Source organism: Aythya fuligula, chromosome 4 (genome assembly GCF_009819795.1).
Source record: "Aythya fuligula isolate bAytFul2 chromosome 4, bAytFul2.pri, whole genome shotgun sequence".
In the NCBI taxonomy this organism is placed as follows: Eukaryota; Metazoa; Chordata; class Aves; order Anseriformes; family Anatidae; genus Aythya; species Aythya fuligula.
This window is the reverse complement of record NC_045562.1, coordinates 64373368-64395712: the sequence shown is the minus strand read 5'-3', so window position 1 is coordinate 64395712 and position 22345 is coordinate 64373368. Positions and strand designations below refer to the sequence as shown.

Sequence of the window (22345 nt, the reverse complement as noted above, 5' to 3'; positions counted from 1 at the left end):
AGCAAATTGCTGTTTCAGAGTTGGAAAGACAATATGGAGAAAGAGGTAATTTTAATTATTTCTGGAATGTAGAGGCAAGCTGACAATATTAAAAGCACAATATTTAAAGTTTCTCCTCCTAAGCATTTTCTTGAAAATCATCTCTGTGTTAAAAGGGCTATGTGCAAAACTACAGAGAGACAAGTCTGCTCCCATGGATGCACTGAACTCCAACACAAATGTAGAGTGGAATGATGGTTATGATAATATATCAGATAAAGAGGAAATTATGATTGAAAAAAAAATAATACGAGGCAAAGAACAATCAAGGCAGCACAAAGAAAGCTAGGGAACAGATGTATCATAGCAACTGCATATCTCACTGTTGGAGGTGCAGGAAGCAGCCTCAAAAGAAGCCAGTTGTCTCAGATAATATTTCAGGCTCTGAAGTAAGATCAGAGATGTAGTCCTCATGAAGAATCACCAGACAAGGTCGTTCATCTGCTGAAGGAGCTGAGGCACCCAACAAGATTAATTCAGTCAGATGCAGAAAACTGCAGTTCATGTGAGGATCTGAATAATTCTGTTTCTTGACACAAAGCACAATTTAAGTTAGAAATGATCAAGCCGGTCACAAGGATCATGCAAAAGTTTGGAAACTTGCAATGTTTTGTTCAAAAAGAAACAAGCATTTAAAGAATGTGTTAAAGCTTTTAGCAGTGTGATGACAGAATGTGGAAAAATGAGGTCTTCACTGCAAAAGGAAAAGTTTTGTCATAACTCTGAAAAGAAGGACCATAACCAGAGATAGTCTGAGCTTTGGATAACAGAACCAGGTACCAGTGATGGAACAGAAATTGGAAAGTAAGATTAGATTTACTTGGTGAAGAAACACTTCTACTAAATGTTTGCTCATCACTGCGTTGGAAATTGAACCAGAAGCATAAACGTGGGATGGTCATTCAGCATGTGGCTGCAATGGTAAGTGCTCAGCAAAGACAGGAGATGGTCTTGTTACAAAGCGGAAAAGGTATGAGCAGTTTTTATTGTCTTCTATGCATTTCATTATATTGTAATTCAGACATGACAGTTTTCTCAAAGAAACTGGCTGATTTGGGTGAAATTTTCCATGACATTCATGATGTTTTTATTCTGTCCTGAGCTAGCAGGAATGTAGTTTTGAAAAACTGAATGCAGCATTACAGTCTTGCTATCCATTGCATGTTGCTATCTCCTATAAACCTGATAACAGGTATTATGTACTAACTGGTTATATTCAGTCTAAGGTATGATGTACTAACTGATTGTATTCAGTCTATGGAAGATGCTGTGTCAGATTATTACTTCCTGTGACACAGATTTTAAATAATCTCTCCCAGCTGTATAAGCAAAGAAAGAAACAGTGAGTTTCTGATTTCTGAGATCAATTGTAACAGCTTTGCTGGTCTTATGTTGAAGTACTCAGTACTTTTCAGGATGAAGCATGAGAAGCATAGAAACCTCCTGGATCATGGGGAATGAAAAGACTTGAGAAATTGTTCTATTAACTTTTGTGATATTTATATCAATGACTAAAAGTCCACTTATAAGCAAGAACATACAGTAGAAATATGTGAGTAGAAATCAGTGTAATGATTTTAAGTGCTAGTTTATTTCCTGCCTAGTCTTTCCTCTCTTTTTTTATCTGGTGGCTACTTTCTGCAAAATGTCCCGATGCGAGTTTTTCCTTTTCCAATTTATGAGTCATATACTAGGCTGGGACACAGCTGAAAATCACATTAATTTAGCTTGCACTGTAAATTGTTAATGTGCAGAGTAGTAATGTCCGCTATTACTACATATATTTATTTTGTACATATATTTTGTACATACATGTATATTTATTTAGTACACAGGGGTGCTTATTGTCTGGGAGCATGCTGCCTATTCAAATTCGCTTTACAAATAATACATACAGAGAAAATGTTAGAGTCTCAAGGAGTTCAAAATCAAAGATTCTGTTCCCTTTGGCAAATTATACAGGCCAGGGAAAAAAAACATGAATATGCTTACAGCTCTTGGGAAACCAAGGAGGGACTTGGGCTGGTAAGTCTAGAGAAGCTCTTCATAAGTGTTTTAGTTTTGTTCTCCATGTACATGGATTTGTGCTCTGTTTGCCTTTCCACACTTCTAGTTTTTAATATCATGGCTTCTCAAGGGATTGAGGAGTGGCTGAATCTTTTCAGGTCTAGGTAGTGGGCCTCGCGTAGCTGATATAAAGCCAAAGAGTGGTACAATAGGCCAAAATACATTACATTTTATGTAATTCACCATGGGTGCAAATAGCACCTATCAAAACGTGGGGCACTAAGAGAACTGTTTGTTTATTCTTTTTGCACTGATTTGATGTTATTTTTTTCCTCTTCAGTGGCAAAAAAATGTTACTTTTTTTTTTTTTTCTTGGTGCTGCAGATCCAGCATTTGTTTAGACAACAATACAAAATAAAAAACAAACAAGAAAAAGCAAGAAAATGTAATTGCATTATTTTGTGATAAAGAGGTCCAGTCGTGGTGGCTGAATTCCAATTATAGGTCCAATTCCAAACCTATATAAATCTAGAGAAAGCAAAGGCATTTCAACTGTCAATTATTTGCCTGTTTTTTAATGAAGACAGTGTATATAAATGAAAGTGAACTATGGGCTGAGGAACTATTGCTGAAATAGGTAAAGGAAAAGAAAAACATCTTGACTTTGAAACCCCAAGTTTGAAAGTCCCTCTTAGTCATAAATCTTTTGTCTTAAAATAATAAAAATATCATATGTTTATCTAAAATAAGATCTTTTATGATAAAAGTACTCGGTTTTATCAACTTTTATATTTAGTAGAAAATTATTCCCTTTTTAAAAGTTTGATACCTAATTCCTTCATGAATTAGTCTAATTGTATCTTTTATAATGATCTCATATTGTAAACTGAAACTCCTTTGAGTTTCACATGCTGAATTACTTTGAGGCTAATGAAATAAAACTCTCTCATAAATAATAAATGTTTTCAGAACTGAGGACTGTTCATCTGACCGTCAGAGAAGCTTAGACTCATTGCATCCTTAGACTGCAATACATTGAGAATTTAATTTTTTTCATCATGGATCCTTTATCTGGGAGAGAACAAGAATTCTGTTACTGTATTAAAATGCTTAGTGATGAAGGTTATGATACTCTGAATTTTAATGTTAAAATTGATACTTCTTGGATTTCCCAGGAATTAGAAGATACAAGCAAACCTGATGAACAAGCAAACAGTGCTGAACAAGAAAATTTGAACCTCAGAATGAAAAAGCTGGAGAAATCGGAGCAAGAACTGAAAGGTGTTTTACAAGACTACATGGATTCAGATTCCATGCTAAGAAATAGGTAAATAAATTTCTTTCTTTGCATTTGAAATTAATGTTACATGACAAATCTACACTTCATTTTGCTTCATGTAGTGGATGTCAAATGATTCATGCAAAACTAGTGAAAAGAAAGACTATCCATTTTTAGGGGTCTAATAAAATGAATTTATAAGTGTTTTGTGTAGCTGTCAGAATAGAAATTCAATATTCAAATTTTTTACATCAGATTTATAGCATGATCTAGAATCTACTAGCACATAACCAGAGAGCCTTCTCAGGATATTTCATCCTTAAATGTTCATAAGGTGTAAATTCTCCTTGCAGAATATATCACTTTTCTTTTAAGAGTTAATTTTGGAATAGGAAGATGTAATTATGTTTAAATTTGAAGTTTTGTGCTGCATAGAAGAAATTCCTTGTTTCAAAAAGAAGCATGGAGACATGTATGTTAATGCTAATCATTAGTGTAGTTAAAGATGTCATTAAGCATTAATTATGTAGTTGACTGGAATAATAAAATTGAGTTTTTGATGCCTGACAATTGCAGGCCAGGCATCAAAACAAATTCTCCAAACAAAGCTAGAGAATTTAAAGGATGGAAAATTTAAATGGCATTTAAAATGACTACTTGTATAATTTCTGAATTGCTTTTTTTTCATCAAGAAATTTGGCCAGAAATGTTTTAATAATGTGCTTTTTGTCAAAATAAAAATGACTATTTATTTATTTATTCATTTATTTTGAATAGAAGCTTTCATGGGAATAGGCCTATTTTAACAAAGATTTTTGGGAAGAGGGGAGATGGGAAGAACTTTATTTAAAATCAAAACAGAGAAAGTATGAGAAAACAGTTCAAGGAGAGTAGATGACCAGGAGAAACCTGCCTGGGTTATAGGAAGCCTGTTTTCATGTATCTTGGGTATCCTGTAGAAAGAAAAGCAATTCTGTGCCACAGGTTCTTGTGGCTGAAGCACAAATAGACAAGGCAAGGAATGATGTGGAAGGCAGAACTGATGAAAAATACACAGAAGCAGAGTCAGTAACTCTCCCTAGTCAGGGCAGAGTTTTGGGCTGATGTGGCCAAGTTTTCTACGGTACCTGTGTTGGAATAGACTGTGCTAGTGCCAGTGATGGGGAAGAACCTCATCAGGGTCACTTTGATAAATGGATAACTTATTTAATGGTACTTATTTAATGATGTGTTTTCTATCTTTATCCTGTTATGTTAATATGATGGAACGCATTCTCTGTTGTCATAAAATTTGAGTTTGCTAAACATGAGCCTGGCAAAATCCTGTGATTGGATACATGTACAGACCAGAGTTGTGGTTATCCTTAACAACTTACGATTGTTACTTCATATGACATGCCAAGCTTCAGTGAATTTTGATCTTGTAAATGTGTTTGCTTATGGTTTTCATATTAAACGAGCAGAGAGAGAATGAACATAGACACTGTCTTTAACAGCTTTGAGAGTCACCAGTGAAATGTGCAAAACCCAAGACTCTTACTGGTAATGAAGTTTTTATTAGTAGTAATCAAATATGTGTTACTATTTTTATTGTTGGGAGAAAAAAATGAAAAAATAAAGATAAATAGATGCATTGCTAATGACATCTGAAATTATACTGTTCAGTATTTACTCAGCAAAGATCTTCATTCTCAATATCACAGGATGAAAGAGCTGGAGCTGTCACACAAAACCCTTCTTATGATGATTGATCAGCTAAATGTGAAGGTGCACCAGGTTGAAAATGCAAATGTGCGTGTTAAAGGGAAAGTGCGAGTCATTTGGGAGGAGCTGATGAACTTGGTAAGGAGGATATTGTTTCAAATGACCTAGTTTAGCTCCTCTGTATAGTAATAATTTATAAGTCAATCTCATCTCCAGTGACTTGTCTTTTTTTAGGCAATATATCATCTCAGCCTTGCTCTTTTTATATAACCTGAGTAATTAGAATAACTTTTTTTGTTTGTGCCTCACTTTGTGTTTCTCTGATGTTTATGACAGCACTGACATTGTTTTCATTTGAGCCCTTGATCTTTGGGATATATGCTCTCACTTCCTTCTTTCTCCCCAAAACCCAATCAACCTATTCCTTCTCCATAAGTCAGATTTACCTTTCTGGCACCGTAGTGAACAATTTTTTTCACATACCCCTGTCCCCCCTCCACGTGATACAACAGCACAACACAACCATGACAACCTGGTTCCTGTACAAAACGCAGCTGCTCAACCTGTCATCTGATTCTTGAATTGCTCACATATTTTTAAGCTGGGCCTTGTCTGCTGTTGCAACCACTTCTATCTTCCTGCTAGGCTTTGGGTCCATGTCAATATCCTCTTGCAGCTTTCCCAGGTTGATCTGTGCCTTTTTCCCTGTGATGTGCAGTCATGTGGGTCACATGGATGGGCTGCAGATTCCATCCAATGTGAGCCTTTCTCTGCAGGGCGCATGCACCTCCTACTGCTGATTTCCTTCCCTTGCAGCTGCCTCTCCCCCACATTTTGAAATTATCAGCTCTTCAGTGGAAAACCCTCAGTTCTCTTGAGCATTCGTGTATGCATAGGAATAAATATGTATGTATCAGGAGGCTCGGCTGTTGTCTGATAACTCATACAACAGACTTTTTTCCCCTAGTTTGCACAGCTCATTGGATGGATCCATTAAAATGGAGAAGGAATGGAGAGAATGGAAAATGTTCTTCTGGGACAGTCTACAGTGAAACAATGTCTTTTAATTCAGTTTATCATAAGATACACTTCCACTTTATCAGCATTTTAAGTCAAGGTGGAATAATCTGACAGGACACTAGCACTATGTGGTACAACTCATGAATATGAGCAGTAGTCTTTGCTTTTTTGATTAAAAGTGAAATGTACTTCTCAAGATTCAGGAAGCTTGTATTTTTATATCTTCCCATCAGCAGTTAAACAAACAGAAATAAGAACCACACCTACTTCACTTTGTATAGCATTTCAGCCTGGTGTTCCTCCTCTCTTGTCCTTGCTGGTGAACACTTCTGATGGGAACATACCAGAAATCAAAAAGACTGACCAAAGAAAGTGCTTGAAGAAATACAGCAATGTCTCTGTCCTTCAGTCTTGCTTAAAAGCTGCCGCAATTGGCACTATGATACTGGTGGCTGTTTCTCTGCTCAAAACAAGGGCAGCAAGTGAATCATGAAAGCCTTTTCTGCCTCTGCCTTTCGTTAACTTCTTTCACCTCTATATGTTTAAGCATACTTTGGTGCAAACAAAAATACTAAAGTCTTTCTCAAAAAGGTTCTAAAGTCATCTGTTCTTTTCTCCTTTTACCATCGGCTCATAAAAGGAGCTGACAGATGACAGGTATGGGGAAGGGCAAAGGGCAAAAAAAAAACTTGGTCTCTTACAAGTGCATCTTCTGTTTTCTTCAAAAGAACCATGGCTTCCCTGTCTGTAACACCTCAGTACTGCATCAGTGTCAGTGTCAATGATGTATTGTATAGTTCAGAGCTGGTTGTATGAATTTCAGTCCAAGGTTTCTTTTTATTTAAATATGCATTGTAAAACATGCAAAAGAATGTGAAACTTCCTGTATTTTTTGCTTTGTTTTTCCTTCTGAGATATTTCAGTGAAATGATAAAACAGCTCAGTTTGCTCTGAATGCAAGATTTTACTGGCTTTTGAATATTTCTACTTTTCTGAGTTTACAGAAAAAAAGGGCAGAATTAAAATTAAGAAAAAAAAAAATAAGAAAAATGGTAAGAGAAGAAGAGATCTGGTATTGAGATGTTAACCATACAAATCACTGAAATTATAGGTTGAAAACCAAGAAAAGTCAGAGAAGAAGCAAAAGGAAAAATTACATTGGCTTCAGGAGCAGCTGAAGACAAAAGAAGATGAAGTAAAAAGCCAGTCAGAATATTTTGAGCACTACAAGCAAAAGCAGAAGCGACAAACAACAATACAGAGAGAAAGGGAATGTTACCTGCGGGGAGAGGTGTCCAGGCTGGAAAAGCAAGTGTTAGATCTCAACGCCCATATTGCTTGTTTGACATCTGAGTTAGAAGAGGGAATGGCACAGTGTCTCCAACAGAAGGTGGAATCAGCATCCACTGGGAGTCAGGGCTATAAACTTTCTGAAATGGAAGTAATGGAATTGAAAACTTGCATTGAAAACATGGAGCATATCATGAAAAGCCATGTTGAGTCATTTCAGCAAAATCTAAAGTTCTTAAAGGAAAAAGGGGAGGATAACAGAAGAGAAAAGGCAGACCTGCTGACTGAACTCCAGTGCTCCCAGGACACTGAAGACTTTCTCAGGAGAAAATTGGAAGAATCTTGCAATTATGTTTATAATCTGAAATTGTCTGAAATCAAACTACAGAAACAAGTGGAAGACCTTTTGGATGAAAACAGGATTTTAAAAGATCAAAGTAGGGTGAAGTTAAAAAAGAAGGAAGAAAAGGACTCACAATTTACGAGATTGGAAAATGGAGACGGTAGTGCTGACCTGGTAAGTAAATGTAAGGTGAAGTATAACAAACTTTTATCTTTGTATCACCTCAGATTATACTTGTCATTAGGTATACAAAGGAGATGCAAAACAGGCTTTTTCCTTCCTGAATTTCTTTCCTTTATTTCTGTTGATGTATTAGAACTTCAGTGTCTAATTCACACCGACTGGAATCAGTAGCTGGAGTTTCATTGTATCACTGCTTTTACTAGGTGCACATTGAGGGCACTTCACAAATCTCGTTTCCTCACATTTTAAAGCGATGTGCACAAGGCAAAAACTCTCAGTTGGCACCTGAAAGAAAACCTGGGAGAACTTCTAAGACTCGTGGACACCATTCAGAGGAAGAGTACACATATGGTTGGGTGAGTTTTTGCATCTTATTCATTCTCGGATGCTGAAATAAAAAAGCATAACTGAAAATAAATCTTGGCTATGAGATCTGGATAATGGAAAACAACGGAAGATGGATACCGTATTCATGGCTGGAAGTGAGTTGACATATTTGATGGTTTGCAGCTCCACATCATTGTGATGTGCTCTGAATACACTGAATAGGTTTTCCTTGCTTCACTCAGTTCACTCCAGCATTGCATGGGAAAGCTCTGCATTTACTGTAATATGGCATTCAGCCTCTGCCAATTCATTTTGCTGACAAAAAATAATTCTTTTAATGCAGAGAACTCAAGAAAGATTTTATTCTTTATGCACTCAGTTAGAGGGTATTTTTAGTCTGGTGATTTGTTAAGTAAAGTGAAATAAGTTAAGCCTCATGCTCAGCTATCCCATTCAGATTGTGACCTGATATCCCTAGAACTATCCCAATTTTAACTGCAATTAACTGAGAGGTAATGGGCATGAATAAAATCCCCTTAGTGTAGGAGGACAATCACACTGAATAATTCCAGGACTGGGAGAAAGTAGAGAGGATCCTTTGTGCATACATGCCTAGAAGAAATCAAGAAGATTTTAATCTGGTACTTGAACACATCTTAACAGAAGTAGTGATTTGGTACCATTTCTGGCTTTATAATCCCAAAGAAGTGAGTTCCAGGAGCTTTTATTTTATTTTATTTTATTTTATTTTATTTTATTTTATTTTATTTTATTTTATTTTATTTTATTTTATTTTATTTTATTTATTTATTTATTATTTTGTGTGTGTGTGTGTGTGTATGTATGTGTGTACCAGAAAATGGTTGGTAAGATTCTTCTGCAGAACATAGATGACCTCTACTTAGCTGCTCCGATTTGGCAGAAGGACTCACTGCTATTGCTCATTTTTATACATCACCTGAGCCAAGCTTAAGATATTTTTAGAGACTTGGAGTGGGCCATACACAGGTACAACAAACTAGTGCACTGTGAGGAGGCTGCCCAACTAAAATCAGGCAGGTCGAGGGCTTTCAGAGCCAATGAATAAGTAGTGGAGAATTGCTTTGTTTGAGAATATTCAGAAAGGGAGAAAGTAAATGTTGAGTTATGTGAAGGTGTGAGAACAGGGTATATCAGCTGACTAATTCTCAGGCCATTGCCTAAGACTAATCCAGAAAGTCTTCAAGAAATAGAACCAAATCTCTTTTATTCTATGCCGTACCATGGTAAAAAGTTATTTTTTTCTCCTACACAAAGTTTACTAATCTTTTATTTTCCAACTATTCATTTATAGCTATGTTGTCTTACGAGTTTACCAAGTTTATACCTTTGGTATAAATGAACATGCTATAATACATGCTAAATACTTTGTTCTGATGCACAGTTGATTGTGTTCCTTAAATCCTGTACATAGCACCAGCAGCATCAAACCTTGTGTAGTCTGCATTACTGGTTGTATTTTCCTCCTGTTTTTGAACTGCTCTGAATTCACATGGATTCTTCCTGTAGAAAATAGTGTCTTGAAATAGTAGGAAATACATTTCAGTATCTATGATATAAGGAGGAGGGAGACCTCTGGTGTTGTATTGTAAAACTGAAGAGGGCTATTTCCCCTCAACTCATCTTTTAGTATCACCTATTAAAAAAGAATTTCCTAATCTCATTACATTGGTCTTGGAGTATTCAAACCAAAAGAGTTACAAGAGAAATCCTATTTAAGCTCTTCATACTTTATCACCAGGAATACAGATGAGGAGTTGTATGCAATACAAGAAAAATTTTCATGCTGTTACTTTTCTGGAAAGCTGCTGGTATATAATTTTTCACTGAAAGAGCAAATAGGATCATTTGTCTATTCCTCAGCCAGGAAAAAAGTAGTTTGTAAAGGCAGGCTTAGCAGACCCGTGTGAAATACACACAGTATGAGATTCCTCACTCGATGTTTTGTTATTCAAATTGCCAAGCACATCAATTATTCTTGAAAACTAGGTGAAATTAATCTTATGGAGGGGTGCAGTCACATAAATCTCACTAGAAATGTGACTTTCCAGAATTGGTATTAGGATCTTGTCTTCAGTGTCTTGATTACAGCTTATGCCTGAATGAAAAATGCACAGAAAAGCAGCTTATACCATGTACCTCTGTCTTTATTTATCAGGCAATTTCTAGATGTGAATATCAGGGGGTCACTCAAAGTTTTGATGAAGGAAAGTTAAGAAACACCAAGTGATGCACCTTTCTACAGCTTTCACATGACATTAAAAGCATGGGTTTCGTGCTGTGATGTTCCTGGTGTTCAAGCATTGTATCTTTTACACCTTCTTGTATAACCGTCTTTTGATGGAACCCTTTGTGGGTTCCATCCAAAATAAAGAAAAGATATCTGGGACAAAATAGAGGCAAAGAATGAGTGTGTTTCAAGGAACTAACATTAGTTTCAGTATTACTGAGAAAAAGAAGAAATCTTGGAAGTACTGTGGTTTCCAGTTAAATCATGCCACCCAGTGTCATAACTGGGCATGAATATGGATGAATATAATGCAGAATATGGCTTGGGTTGAAATCAAAATCATTCTCACACAAAATTATTCTGGTAATAGTGTGGAAAATCAAGTGGACTTTGCAGACGCAAAAGGCAGACTTTGAAGTCACTTCCATCTGTATGTAACTGTAAAGCTGCAGCTCAACCCAGAGGGGATGAGATTTTTTCCTGCTGGCATCTGATGTGTGGGAAGACAGAAGTGACTGTGTTGGCTTGGTTTCTGTGCTGTAGTTGTTCTGGCTACAGCCTCAATTATGTCTTTTGTTGATAAATCAAACCTGATTATTCTGTTCACTAAAAATGAGCAGGGTAGATGTGAAATGATCTGCAGTGTATCAAACATTAAGAGTATCTGCTTTGCACCAGAAATTGTCCCAGTATATAAATTCAATCAGAGAGTGAAGATAGATGAGTAGGATATGAAATCTATAATTACAGTATTAACTGTAAAGAAAAATTTGATCTGAACAATTATTCTACTTTTTGTAAAGAACTCTTCCAGTCTAGGAACAATTGTCTTTGTATCCTGCAGTATGCTGGGCAACAAACTATTAGTCTCATTTTCTCTTTGATTAGACTTTCTTTTCTTTATTCGTGGACTTATCAGTTAGACTCTGCCCTGCTAGTGGTCCATCTGTGTGCCAACACATTACATGCTTATTACCCAAATTTCTTCCTTACGTAGTTGTAGTGTATGAAAGGGTGAAGTCTAGCAATCATGACATTTACTGGAAAATGTTGGAATGAGAAAACTGTATGAACTAGCAGCAATTATATATAAAATTAAATAATGGGTCTTTTGAATGTAAATGCTAATAGGAAAAGAAATCTTTATGCCTATTTCTCATATAAGAAACACTGTGTTTTTATGGTCTGCTTTTTATTTGTCTCCTCCTTTTCCCATTAAGAATGGCAACCCAGTCCAGGACGATGTTCAAAATCTGAAATGGGGAGTAATATCAGATACACTGAGAAGCAGAGCTACACAAACTCCAGTTGTACTGCTACATGCCAAAGAGTATGGTATGAAAACAAAATGTAATTTTTGATTACACTTCTGTGCAGCAAAAGTGTAGGTGATTTCATTCATGTGGCATGCATGATTTAGAAGGTAAAAGACCTTCTAAAAACCTCCTAATCTGCAAACTATATCTTGAGAAGGTGAGGGAATGACTGTTCACAGCAATGACGCTAGCATTTAGATATGAGCTTTCCCAAGAAATCCTGGAACTGCCAGAGGCTACAGAGCTGCGGATTTAGGGGACATTTCCCATGTCTAGATGGAAGTATAGTGTTTGGGAATGCCGTATAGCTTTCAGATTTGTTTTTTTAGACCAAACATTACATGAAAGCTCTGATTTTGGCAGGCTAATTCTTCTAACTGAAATTAATGGGAATTTTATGGCAAATTTCAGTTTATGCAAATGCAGACCTGCAAAGAATATTTTAGCCATTAGGTTTAACCTCTAAGTTTAACCTACAAGTTTTCCTTCACCCACTATAATGAGATATATTTTTCCTTTTTAGATGCTTTGAGAACTGTGGGGAACAGCCTCCCAAATATTTCTAAATTTAGAGCTTAATATTTATGTTTTCTTATGAAATATGTTTTCTTGATTAATGTCTTGCTTATCTCCACATCATAGTTGATATGCACTTTTTCTAGAACAGGTAGTCTTGGGCATACTCTGACTAAAATGCATTCTGTTCAAAATATCTGGTCAGAAGTTTTGGGGTTTGTTTTTCATCTGTGAGTGGCATCACACTTACCCAGTGCTTTACTATAACAGAAACACCAGGACGTAGCTTTGATGGACTAAAGCAGATAGAGAAGATATGGGAAGAAATTCTACCAGTTTTGGAACAAAATTCTGGACCCTTTGCAAACATTTCTGAAGAACTTGGTTTATCTGAGATCAAACTGGTAAGAAGAAAAGTTCCTGCTATTCTTGTTATCTTTGTGAGCACAGTGAATCTGTGAATTTTGAGATAAAAAGAAGAGTTGGTGTATTTAAAGTTGGATATAAATGTATCCTGAAATCATCTCTACTAAAGATGTTATTCAAGATGGGTAAAGGTGTGCACTAAGAAAATGATTTGTACCTTCTTATTTGTACCATTATTCTATCTCAAATATTGAGATTGTTTGAAAACTCTTTCTATGGCAATGCTTTTCTCATCTGTCTGTAAATAAGCATGTAATGAATGAAGTGAAAAATGACTTACAATGATATGGAATGATATACTTTGTCTTATATTTTTCAGTATGAAGCATTTCTGGTTTGCTATTACTAGGTCACCCTTGGGACAAAAAAGCCAGGAGGTCTAGAGGATAGTTTCACTTTGTTTAGACATACCCCAAGCTATCCTGCAGCAAGACTGCTTCCACCTTGTTCTGAGAAGTTAACTATTGATGAGATATGTAAGGAAACCAAAGATGAAGAATGCTTTTCTCTCATGAAGGAACAAGCTATTAATCTACCAGCAAAGATATTCCCTGTTTCTGTGGTTGAAACTTTGATGAGGGACAAGCCCTACCTTACCTTGTTAAAACCTGAAAGCTACCACATACCAGCTGTCACAACGGTGAAGAAAATGAGGAGTTTGGATTTCAGTGAGGCAAATACCACTTTTTGCTCTGATGGCCTCTATGTTGTTGCAGAACAAGGTTTTTCTGAAAAAGCTTCTGTAGTTCTTCATGGAAATCCACCTTGCTTTGAGAATGACAATTTCACTTTCTCTCTAGAAAAATGCTGTTTGGAAAAACATCAGCAAAACAAACAAATTCTACCCAAAAATAAATGTAAAAATAAAAGTCTGGATAAAGGTGTTAATGATATAAAGTATCACCAAAGAATCTTTATAAGGAGAGTTAAAGAAGAAGAAATGCAGACTGAGAAAGCCCAAGCACAACAAGTTACCTGTGTTTTTGAGGAAAATTCTGAAGTTATGAATAAAACTATGTTGATTTGGCCTGGGAAGCTTGTAATGGACACTAAAGACAAACCAGGTAGCCCAGAAGGTGTCCACAATATATCTGTAGATTTTAAAGACTTACAGAATCATTTCAATGGGAGTCTTGAACTAAAGAAGAAACAAGAAACCCTCTCAGTAACCTGCATCTCTGATGTGACCAGGACATGCAATAGAGGAGACATAATGGAAATGGAAGAGAAAGGAGAGAAACCTCAGAAAACAACTCACCAAATAAAGTCGTCCAGGAATGTTGGACTGAAAGAAAAGAAAGACCAGTCCGTGAAATTACATAAATCAAAAGAGAAGAATTTCTCATGTCAAAAGATGTCTGCTGAAAATGCGCAATATGCGTATCCTCAGAAAAGTTTTTGGTCACAGGAAGGGAGTTATCCGCTAAAAATACTGTCTCCTATGCAAAAGAGTTTGCTTATGTGTGTAAGCAAACAGTTCCTGCCAGAAAGCAATTTTTATGAGTATTTCTGTCATCTGTCACCACTGGAAGCGGTTAATGAGCATAATGTGAAAATATATACATTGAAAAAAGCAGTGGCTGCATGTTCTCAGAGAATATTTCTACCGATGCAAGAGAATGAAAATTACTCTAAAAAGGTTAATTTATTACAAGAGGAAAATGAGAGATACGTTCAGAAGATGTGTGCCCTGGAAGAGGAGATGAATGCATATTTTCAATATGCTTTAGAAGTAGATGAAGCTAACATTGCTTCTTTTCAAAATTTACTTAATGAGAATGAAGTTGCTGACATACACAACATATGTAACAACATATCAGAAGAAAATAGGATGAGCCCAAGAACAATTTTTGCCGAAAACTTCTCTAAGAATCTCTCTTATGTTGAAGATAAAAATAGGAATTCTGACAAAGATTCCTTGAGAGTTAAATCAAATCACCTTCCCAAGAGTGTTTTATCCCTTGGTGAAAGGAAAATGAGGTATTTACAGCTGCTGTTAGACTTGAAAGAAGAAAGAAGTAGGTGCTTCATAGAAATAGCTAAATTATTACAAGACAATGAGAACTATGTAGTGAAATATAATGAATTAATACAAGAGAGAGAGAGAAACTTGCACAGAATATCTCTTTTAGAAGATGAAAAAGAAACTTTATTGAGAAGATTGGCAGAAGTAAAATGTGAACAAGACAAATACCAAGCCTTGGTTTCAGAACTTCAAGAGTGCAAAACCAGCTATTATCAAACTATTTCTGATTTACAGGAGGAAAAATGTGTGCTAAAAAGAACTATAGACAGAATCAAGAAAGAAACTGCAGAACAATTTAATGAATTTCAAAAAGCAAATGCTAACCTTATTTTAGAAAACAACAAATTAAAAGAATTAGTGTCTTCTTTGGGTTTCACCTATGAAGATCTGAGAAAAGAAAAATGCTTGGGAACAAAGGAAAATGTAGTAAACCTAAAAGAAGAAAACAGAAGTAAACAACGTGATCTTAATCCAAAGAAAGTTGAAACATCATGTAGTATAACTCAGACTGAAGAAGAAGGAGTAGACCCCTCCAGCTATTTCCCCAGCAAAGAGGTAAGTAGTACCAATAAGGAATGTTATCGAGCAGGATCTTCTTAAAAAAATACCCTTCGGAAGACAAAGCTTAATTAACTTAGAAATATAGAAGGTATTGTAAGCTGCCATGTGCTGGAGATCTGAGGTGCTGCAGTTAACTTTAAAACAGAAGGCAAAATACCAGAGAGCTGTTTTCTGAATGTTGTGTTAGAGAATTTTAAAGTTCTACAGTGAGCTTCAAAAGTCAAAAATGATACTTGAGTGCATTGGCTCAGGGAACTTTTTGTTTATTTGCTTGCAAGAGTGAAAGCTTCTGGTAGAGTGATTTCCACAAATTTCTGTTGCAGTGGTACATGTTCACTTACTAGTTTTTATTCTGATAGGGTCTATTTTAAATTGTTTTTATTCTTGTGAAATATGTGTAAAGACAAGATCTTTAATTATTCTCAGTTTCTCATCTTTATTTTTCTTCTGCAACCATGAATCTTACACTGCAGTGTAATTCTGTGAAGATTACAATGTTCTAAAAGCAGAATTGTTACTTTATTTGAGAATGATCAACAGGGTGTCGTGGTTCCGCTCGAGTGGGCAGCCGAGCTCCACCACAGCCGCTCTCTCACTCCCCCTCCTCAAAGAGGAATGGGGAGAAAATATGTGAAAAGGGCTCAAGGATTGAGATAAGGACGAGAAAATCACGCAATAATTATTGTAACGGGCAAAACAGACTCGGCATAAGGAGATAGTAAGATTTATTGCCTACAACTAACAAGCGAGAGAAGTGAGAAAACAAAGGAAAAAAAACAAAAGCACCTTCCCCCCCCATCCACCCTTTTCCACCTCCTCCCCCCGAGCGGCGCAGGGGAACGGGGAATGGGGGTTATGGTCAGTCTACAGCACTTCTTCTCTGCCGCTCCTTCTCGGTCACTCTCGTCCCCTGTGCTGTGGGGTCCCACCCACGGGATGCAGTCCTTGATGAACTGATCCGGCGTGGGCTTCCCACAGGCAGCAGCTCTTCCAGAACTGCTCCAGATATGGGTCCGTACCACGGGGTCCATCCCCCAGGAGAAAACTGCTCCAACCTGGCTCCCCTACGGGCAGCAGCTCCTGCCAGATCACCTGCTCCTGCGTGGGCTCCTCTCCACGGGCTACAGGTCCGGCCCGGAATCTGCTCCGGCAGGGGTCTTCCACAGGCGGCAGCCTCCGTCGGTGCAGGGCCACCTGCTCCACCGTGGTCTCCTCCACGGGCTGCAGCGTGGAACCCTGCTCCACCGTGGTACTCCATGGGCTGCAGGGGGACATCCTGCTTCACCATGGTCCCCACCACAGGCCGCAGGGGACTTCTGCTCCGGCACCTGGAGCACCTCTCCCCCTCCTTCTACACTGACCTTGGTGCAAGGCTGTTCTCCCACTCCCTTGACTCTCCCGGCTGCTGTGTGGCGCAGCGTTTTTTCCCTGTCTTAAATATGCTCTCACAGAGGCGCAAAACAACATCGCTTATTGGCTCGGATCTGGAAAACAATGGGGCCCTTCCCAAACATGGGGCAGCTTCTAGATCTTTCTCACAGAAACCACCCCTATGGCTCCCTGCTACCAAAACCTTGCCACGTAAACCCACTACACAGGGGAACATTTATCTCTAATATTTTGATTGTATGCAAATATTTGTAGTAATTCAGATAAAATGAAAGTGTATGTTTTTTAGTAAAAATGTGTGCGTGCATCATTGTGTATAGGTGAGAGGAGTCATGTCTTTCTGTTGTGTATCCAGGACAGCACATTTGAAAGCTACAGTATGATGAAAGAGCAAGTGGAAAAGGCAAAAGAGGAACTAAAAATAAAGCAAAAGGAATTGGAAAAATCAAAAAAAGAGGTAACCTCCCACTCTGATGTAATTCTCATGAGAAAATTTGTTTTATATTTTGTTTTCTTACATGGATGTTCTTTCTACAAGTGTTTAATGCTTTTACAAAATGGGGAAGTCTCTGATCTGCAGAACTGAACCGTATCTCTGTGATCTTTCAGGTGAGTGATGCACAGTTATTCATTGTTGGCTGGAATTTCAAGTGAAGGTGCATTCCTTCGGTGGACTTTGAGAGAAGCTGAGTGCTTAATAAAGACACACCAAACAAAAATATCTGCTATAGCCACTTCTGGGCAGAGTGCTTCCTCCCCCTCACTAGAAATGAAGAACAGAAAGCAGCAGAAACACTGAGAATTACGGCAAACCTGAATTCAGACTAATTTTTGATTAAGAGGCAAAATGACAAAAACTGATATAGTCAAGTGGTTTTTATACCTAGTGAGAGAGCAAAGCAAGCACCCTGCCTCTTGTCTTGACATCTATGTAGGAAGCACAAAGTCCAACACTACCTACATGGAAATTCTTATTTGGATGGACAGCTAATTCTGTGCCTTTGTACAGCAAATCTGAGGTTTTAATACCAACTGAGGAAGCTTTTTGTGTTGTGCCTTTCCTGATATGTTAGCTTTAACATTCCTGTTTTTATTGAACAATCTCCAGTGCTTGCTTATCTAAGCAGAATGTATTGCTTTATGTCAAGCTTGTATTTATGGAGCTGTTTCACATGGTAACAGGCATAGCTTAGACTGCCTGTGGAATAACACTGGCAATTACAAGTGTTACACTGAATATGTAAAAGAGCAGTAGGATTACACATGGTGGGTGTACAAAATGGATGTCCTTCGACAACCACTGTGTGACTTCCCTGATTTCAGATGAGGCAGATGGAATGAAATGGTGGGTTGATGGCTGACTCCTGACCTTACAGTTTGCTGCAAAGAGATTTATTTTAAAATAATTTATTTTTTTTTTATTTTAAAAATTTGATTAACTTGAGTCCTAATCATTTTGTGTATTACTACAACTTCCTCAGTTTATTTAAAAGAATGTGAAGCCTTTGATTCAGAAGGGAGCAGAAATGATGCCTCATATGAGGAAGGGAGCTTGCTGTTAGGCAGCCAGAGTATCTACTGAGTGTTTTTTGTTGTTGTTTTCTGAAATGACAGTTAATGTGTATGAGCAGGGAAAACTCATCTTAGAAGTAATACAAAGGTATCACAAGTCTATAGGCTTCTTTCTTCCACCACAGTATTTTTCATTTTTGACATTTTTCAGGATTTGTTTTACCCCTTGATGATAAAATCTTACTTTCATTTTGCTCTGATGGCTTTCAAAGATATAATCTCTGAAACTGTAAGAACATTCACCTTTGGCACATTATTTTTTTTAAGCTTCATTCAGAGTCATCCAGGTAGCTTCAAATTCAGAAACCAACTTCAATTTTAATCTAGTATACTGCATAACTCCACTTAAATACATTTCTATAGAACTTGATTTAATCTATTTTACTAATTCCTTGTTATAAGATGGTATTTTATGGTATAATTCCATTTATTTAAACCAAATAACAACAATTTAAACCTTGTGACATGAAGATCAGACTCAAGTCCATGGTTGTAAGCCAGTACTGTGAAAAGGTATCACCGATTGACTAACTGCACTCAGTAATTTTGCTTTTTATTTTTTCCTGTTAGGCTCAGAAGTGGTACAGGGAACTTGGCTTTGCTGAAACAAGATATGAAGAAATCAAAACTCGTTTGATACAGGTTCTGTCCGAATTAGACCATCTTAAACAAGAAGCTGGGGACAAAATGCTTCAAAAGCAGCACTGCAAATTAATGGTATGTATGTAAATGGAATCAAGAAAAGCACATTCCTTTGGACAGGACATTCTGGATGATGAGACACCTGTTAATGTTATTGGCAAGAAATTTGAAGCAAGTATAGAGCACCTAGAGACAATGCAGCTGTAAACTCTGAAGTAAGGAGATGTTATGTAAAGTGGATTTTCAAGTGACCTTAACGAAACCACCAAAAGTTGAAGGTGTTTCCGTTGAGTGCTCTTTGCTTTCTGTGCTCTGCAGTTTGAGAATGTTTCTGGTATTGGGCCCATGTTTCTGGTGTTGGGCCACTGCATCATTTTGCCTTCCAGTGCAGAGAACTAGTTTTGGACAAGCAAAAAGAAGCAGTGATGCTGGACATTTTGTGGAGCAACTTCATTTGCAAATGAGCAGGAGGCATGGATTAATGGGGAGTCAAAATCTAACTGGTGTAAGCAGCTCAATCCAGGAAATCTATCACATGGGAGAGAAAAAAAAAATAATTAGAAAGTATCTATAACAGAAATTCAGTGTTTTTGCAGTTAATGGAAGCTTTTGGAATTTTCAGGGGGTTCTGTGTCTTGATAAAGTCTTTATTCTCTCCTCTCCACACCCCACACCCCCCCAAATAAAGTGTTTTAATGAAATATTTTTAATTATTGAATAATCTCCTGGAAGCAGCTTTCAAAAAGACCTTTCAGATAGCCTTCAAAATATTTCTCTCCTTCTTGACAGGAGAACTACAAAGATAAAATTTGAAACATACATCAGTTGGAAAAGCAATCTTGTAATAACCTGCAATATTTGCAAATTTAGTTTGAACCTGTTAGATAGATATGGCTTCAGAAAAAAATAAAAACATATTCTGGAACATGTAAGGATTCTGGGCTCAGTTCAGTTGCCTAAATGTCACTGTTTATCCCACTGAAATGCCTTAAGGCATCCTGGCTGAGAGCATAGTTGGCCATCTGCAAGCCCTGTGTACTTTATTTAGGCTTTTACTCCTCACACAATAGGATATTTAGGCAACTGAATTCTGATTGCTAATTGAAAATGAAACACAGACTTTTCGCCTCAGTATGATGTATTGTCATATAACATCTTATAACTTAATAAAATTTATTTCAAGCAAGAATAACCCCCCGAATTGTTGGACGACAAACAGAAGTGTATCATGGGGTTTTGTTTAAGTTAACACGTAAGACTGGTGATCCTTATCCTATTTTCAGTTGGTTGTCATACTACCCAAAAGTGCTTTTCATCCCTCAAAGATCAATTAAAAAATATGGTAAATCACAACAAGCTTTGTTTTTTCCCTCTTCTGAACTTCCTTTTATGCAAGACATCTGTCTGTGATGCTTGAAAGAAGTGAGGATGTGAGCACTCTCAATCTAGAACCCAAGGCTGTACCTCATGCCTTATGTTCTACAGCCTCTATTGCCAGGGATTCTAGTTCTCAGCTGAGACTTCAAAAGACTGTTGTGATATTATACATCACAAATGAAAGCTGAGATAATATACCTCAAAATTACTACTAATGCTTCTTATTTTAGTGGTGTTGCTAACAGGAAAAGTACCATTTAACATGAGAATATTTGGGGAAATTTTCTAGTATGTTGAGGTGGCTTTCTGAACTCTAGCAGTGTAGTAAGAGTTCGGAGAAATCTGTGGGTGAGCATCAAGAGAGCAGTGTACCATTTGCAGCTTTGAAAATGAATTTTGGATGAAATGTACATAGTAAATAAAGTGCCATGTTTCCCTAGTGATCTCCCAACTCGTATCATGGCCTGTAGCCAAAAGGTCATATTTCTTCTAATTTTCAGTTTTGAGACAAGCGCAGCACATAGAGAAGGAATATTTTTTGTTAATGTTTAGGCATCAACTTTAAATGCTAGAGATCTTGTCAGATTTTATAGAATGTAGTGTGTTAAATGCTAAGTTTTGTGTTTAGTTATCCTTCAGTTATTTCCCAGCTGCTGGGTTCTTCACCCTTTTGGAGCTTGACCAATGGTTACTGTTAATTGGGACACCTGAAAGTGACATAAATCTTGTATGCCTCATTTGTGCTTTGAAAAATCCTCTAGTTAGAGAAATCTTCTAGCTAGAGAAATCTTCTAGCAGGCCAGCAAAGTGCAAAAGGAAAGAGGCAACCCTTGCCTGTCTTTAACCTTCAAGCAAATTATTTTTTCCACCTCTTTTCTATTAAGCATCTTCAGTCAGGGAGTGCTTCCATTTTTCATTTAAACTGCTTTTGTTTTGTGTGTGTGTGTGTGTAGGAGAGCAGATGAGGAAAATACCATATCTTAGACTCATTCTCAGGCTTTTGTCACTGCAATGCTGGTTTAATCAATCTTGATGTGTCCAACACTTGCTTTTGTTCTTTTCTCTTAACACAAGAGGGAGCCAACAATTTTGATACAAAGTATGAACGAATTATTAGAATGCTACACATAGAGAACTTGCTTCATTTGGAAGAGTATGAAAATGTCATACTCATGTTTTTATCTGTGTTGCAGTGATGTGTTGCAGCCAGAATGACATGATCTATCAATACAGTTTGCTGTTTTCTGTGAAAGGGTACTTTTAATATATTCTAGTCACTGAGGGGTTCAAATTCAAAAGCTGGTCAAAAAGCCATGCAGAATTACACTGTGCTGCTTTGGCTGAACACTAGCTCTTCTCTCAGCTGTTTCAGTGTTAATATCCGTGAAAATCAAACCATCTCCTTGCACATTTTCTCAGAAAGTTGCGTGGTTTTAAGGTAGGTCTGACTAGGATTTTTAGCTTAATCACCAAAATGCTTGATCTCTTTAGAATTGCATGTATAATGTTACAGGAAAGCTTGAACAGCTGTGTGTATCAACTCAATATTTATAAAATGTAAGTTCACAACAGTGTTAACATTTTTTGCAAGACTTTCTTCACCCTCTCTTCCTTTTTTTCTCATTCTTAGACTGTACATGTGAATATTTAGCCTGATAGTATCACTTCTAGGAGCTGACATTATGATGCTGACCATAAATCTAAAACTCTCTCACTAATCCTTTCAATCTAAGAGCAAGAAACAAACAAACAAACAAACAAACAAACAAACAAAAAGAAGGGGAAGAAAGAACTTCTGAATTTAATTCCTCCTCCCCCAGTGGTACACTTATTCTGTACCACTATTATTACATTTCAATGTAATTAATATTTTTTAGTATTTTTAATATTTGTACTTAAAATGAGATTAGTTTTATTATTAATCTTCCATAACAAAAATATAACTGCAAGCATGCAATTTGCTCTCTGAGATAAACACATTAAAAACCAAGGAGCATATTATATAGAAGTTAGAGCAGGAGACTGGGGACTTTTGAATTCTATTCTTACTCACTCTGTG

At 36.9% G+C, this 22345-nt stretch overlaps 1 protein-coding gene across 6 annotated transcripts in view; it reads left to right on the top strand.

Annotated features, from left to right (window-relative positions):
* The first annotated feature begins 66 nt into the window (after positions 1 to 66).
* The window catches only part of C4H4orf50 (chromosome 4 C4orf50 homolog), an 81464-nt gene continuing 59185 nt past the window's right edge, over positions 67 to 22345 (top strand). For 5 of the 6 annotated variants that reach the window (XR_004253226.1, XR_004253227.1, XR_004253224.1 and 2 more), the window contains exons 1-10: positions 67 to 960; positions 3222 to 3373; positions 5029 to 5167; positions 7161 to 7856; positions 8069 to 8221; positions 11682 to 11796; positions 12564 to 12697; positions 13069 to 15300; positions 17051 to 17152; positions 18838 to 18984. Coding sequence is in view for 1 of the 6 variants with exons in the window: in XM_032186878.1 (XP_032042769.1) it covers positions 934 to 960; positions 3222 to 3373; positions 5029 to 5167; positions 7161 to 7856; positions 8069 to 8221; positions 11682 to 11796; positions 12564 to 12697; positions 13069 to 15300; positions 17051 to 17152; positions 18838 to 18984 (3897 nt within the window). In the remaining 5 variants the exon portion in view is untranslated. The remainder of the gene's footprint in view (positions 961 to 3221; positions 3374 to 5028; positions 5168 to 7160; positions 7857 to 8068; positions 8222 to 11681; positions 11797 to 12563; positions 12698 to 13068; positions 15301 to 17050; positions 17153 to 18837; positions 18985 to 22345) is intronic. The other variant, XR_004253225.1, reaches the window with a different exon arrangement.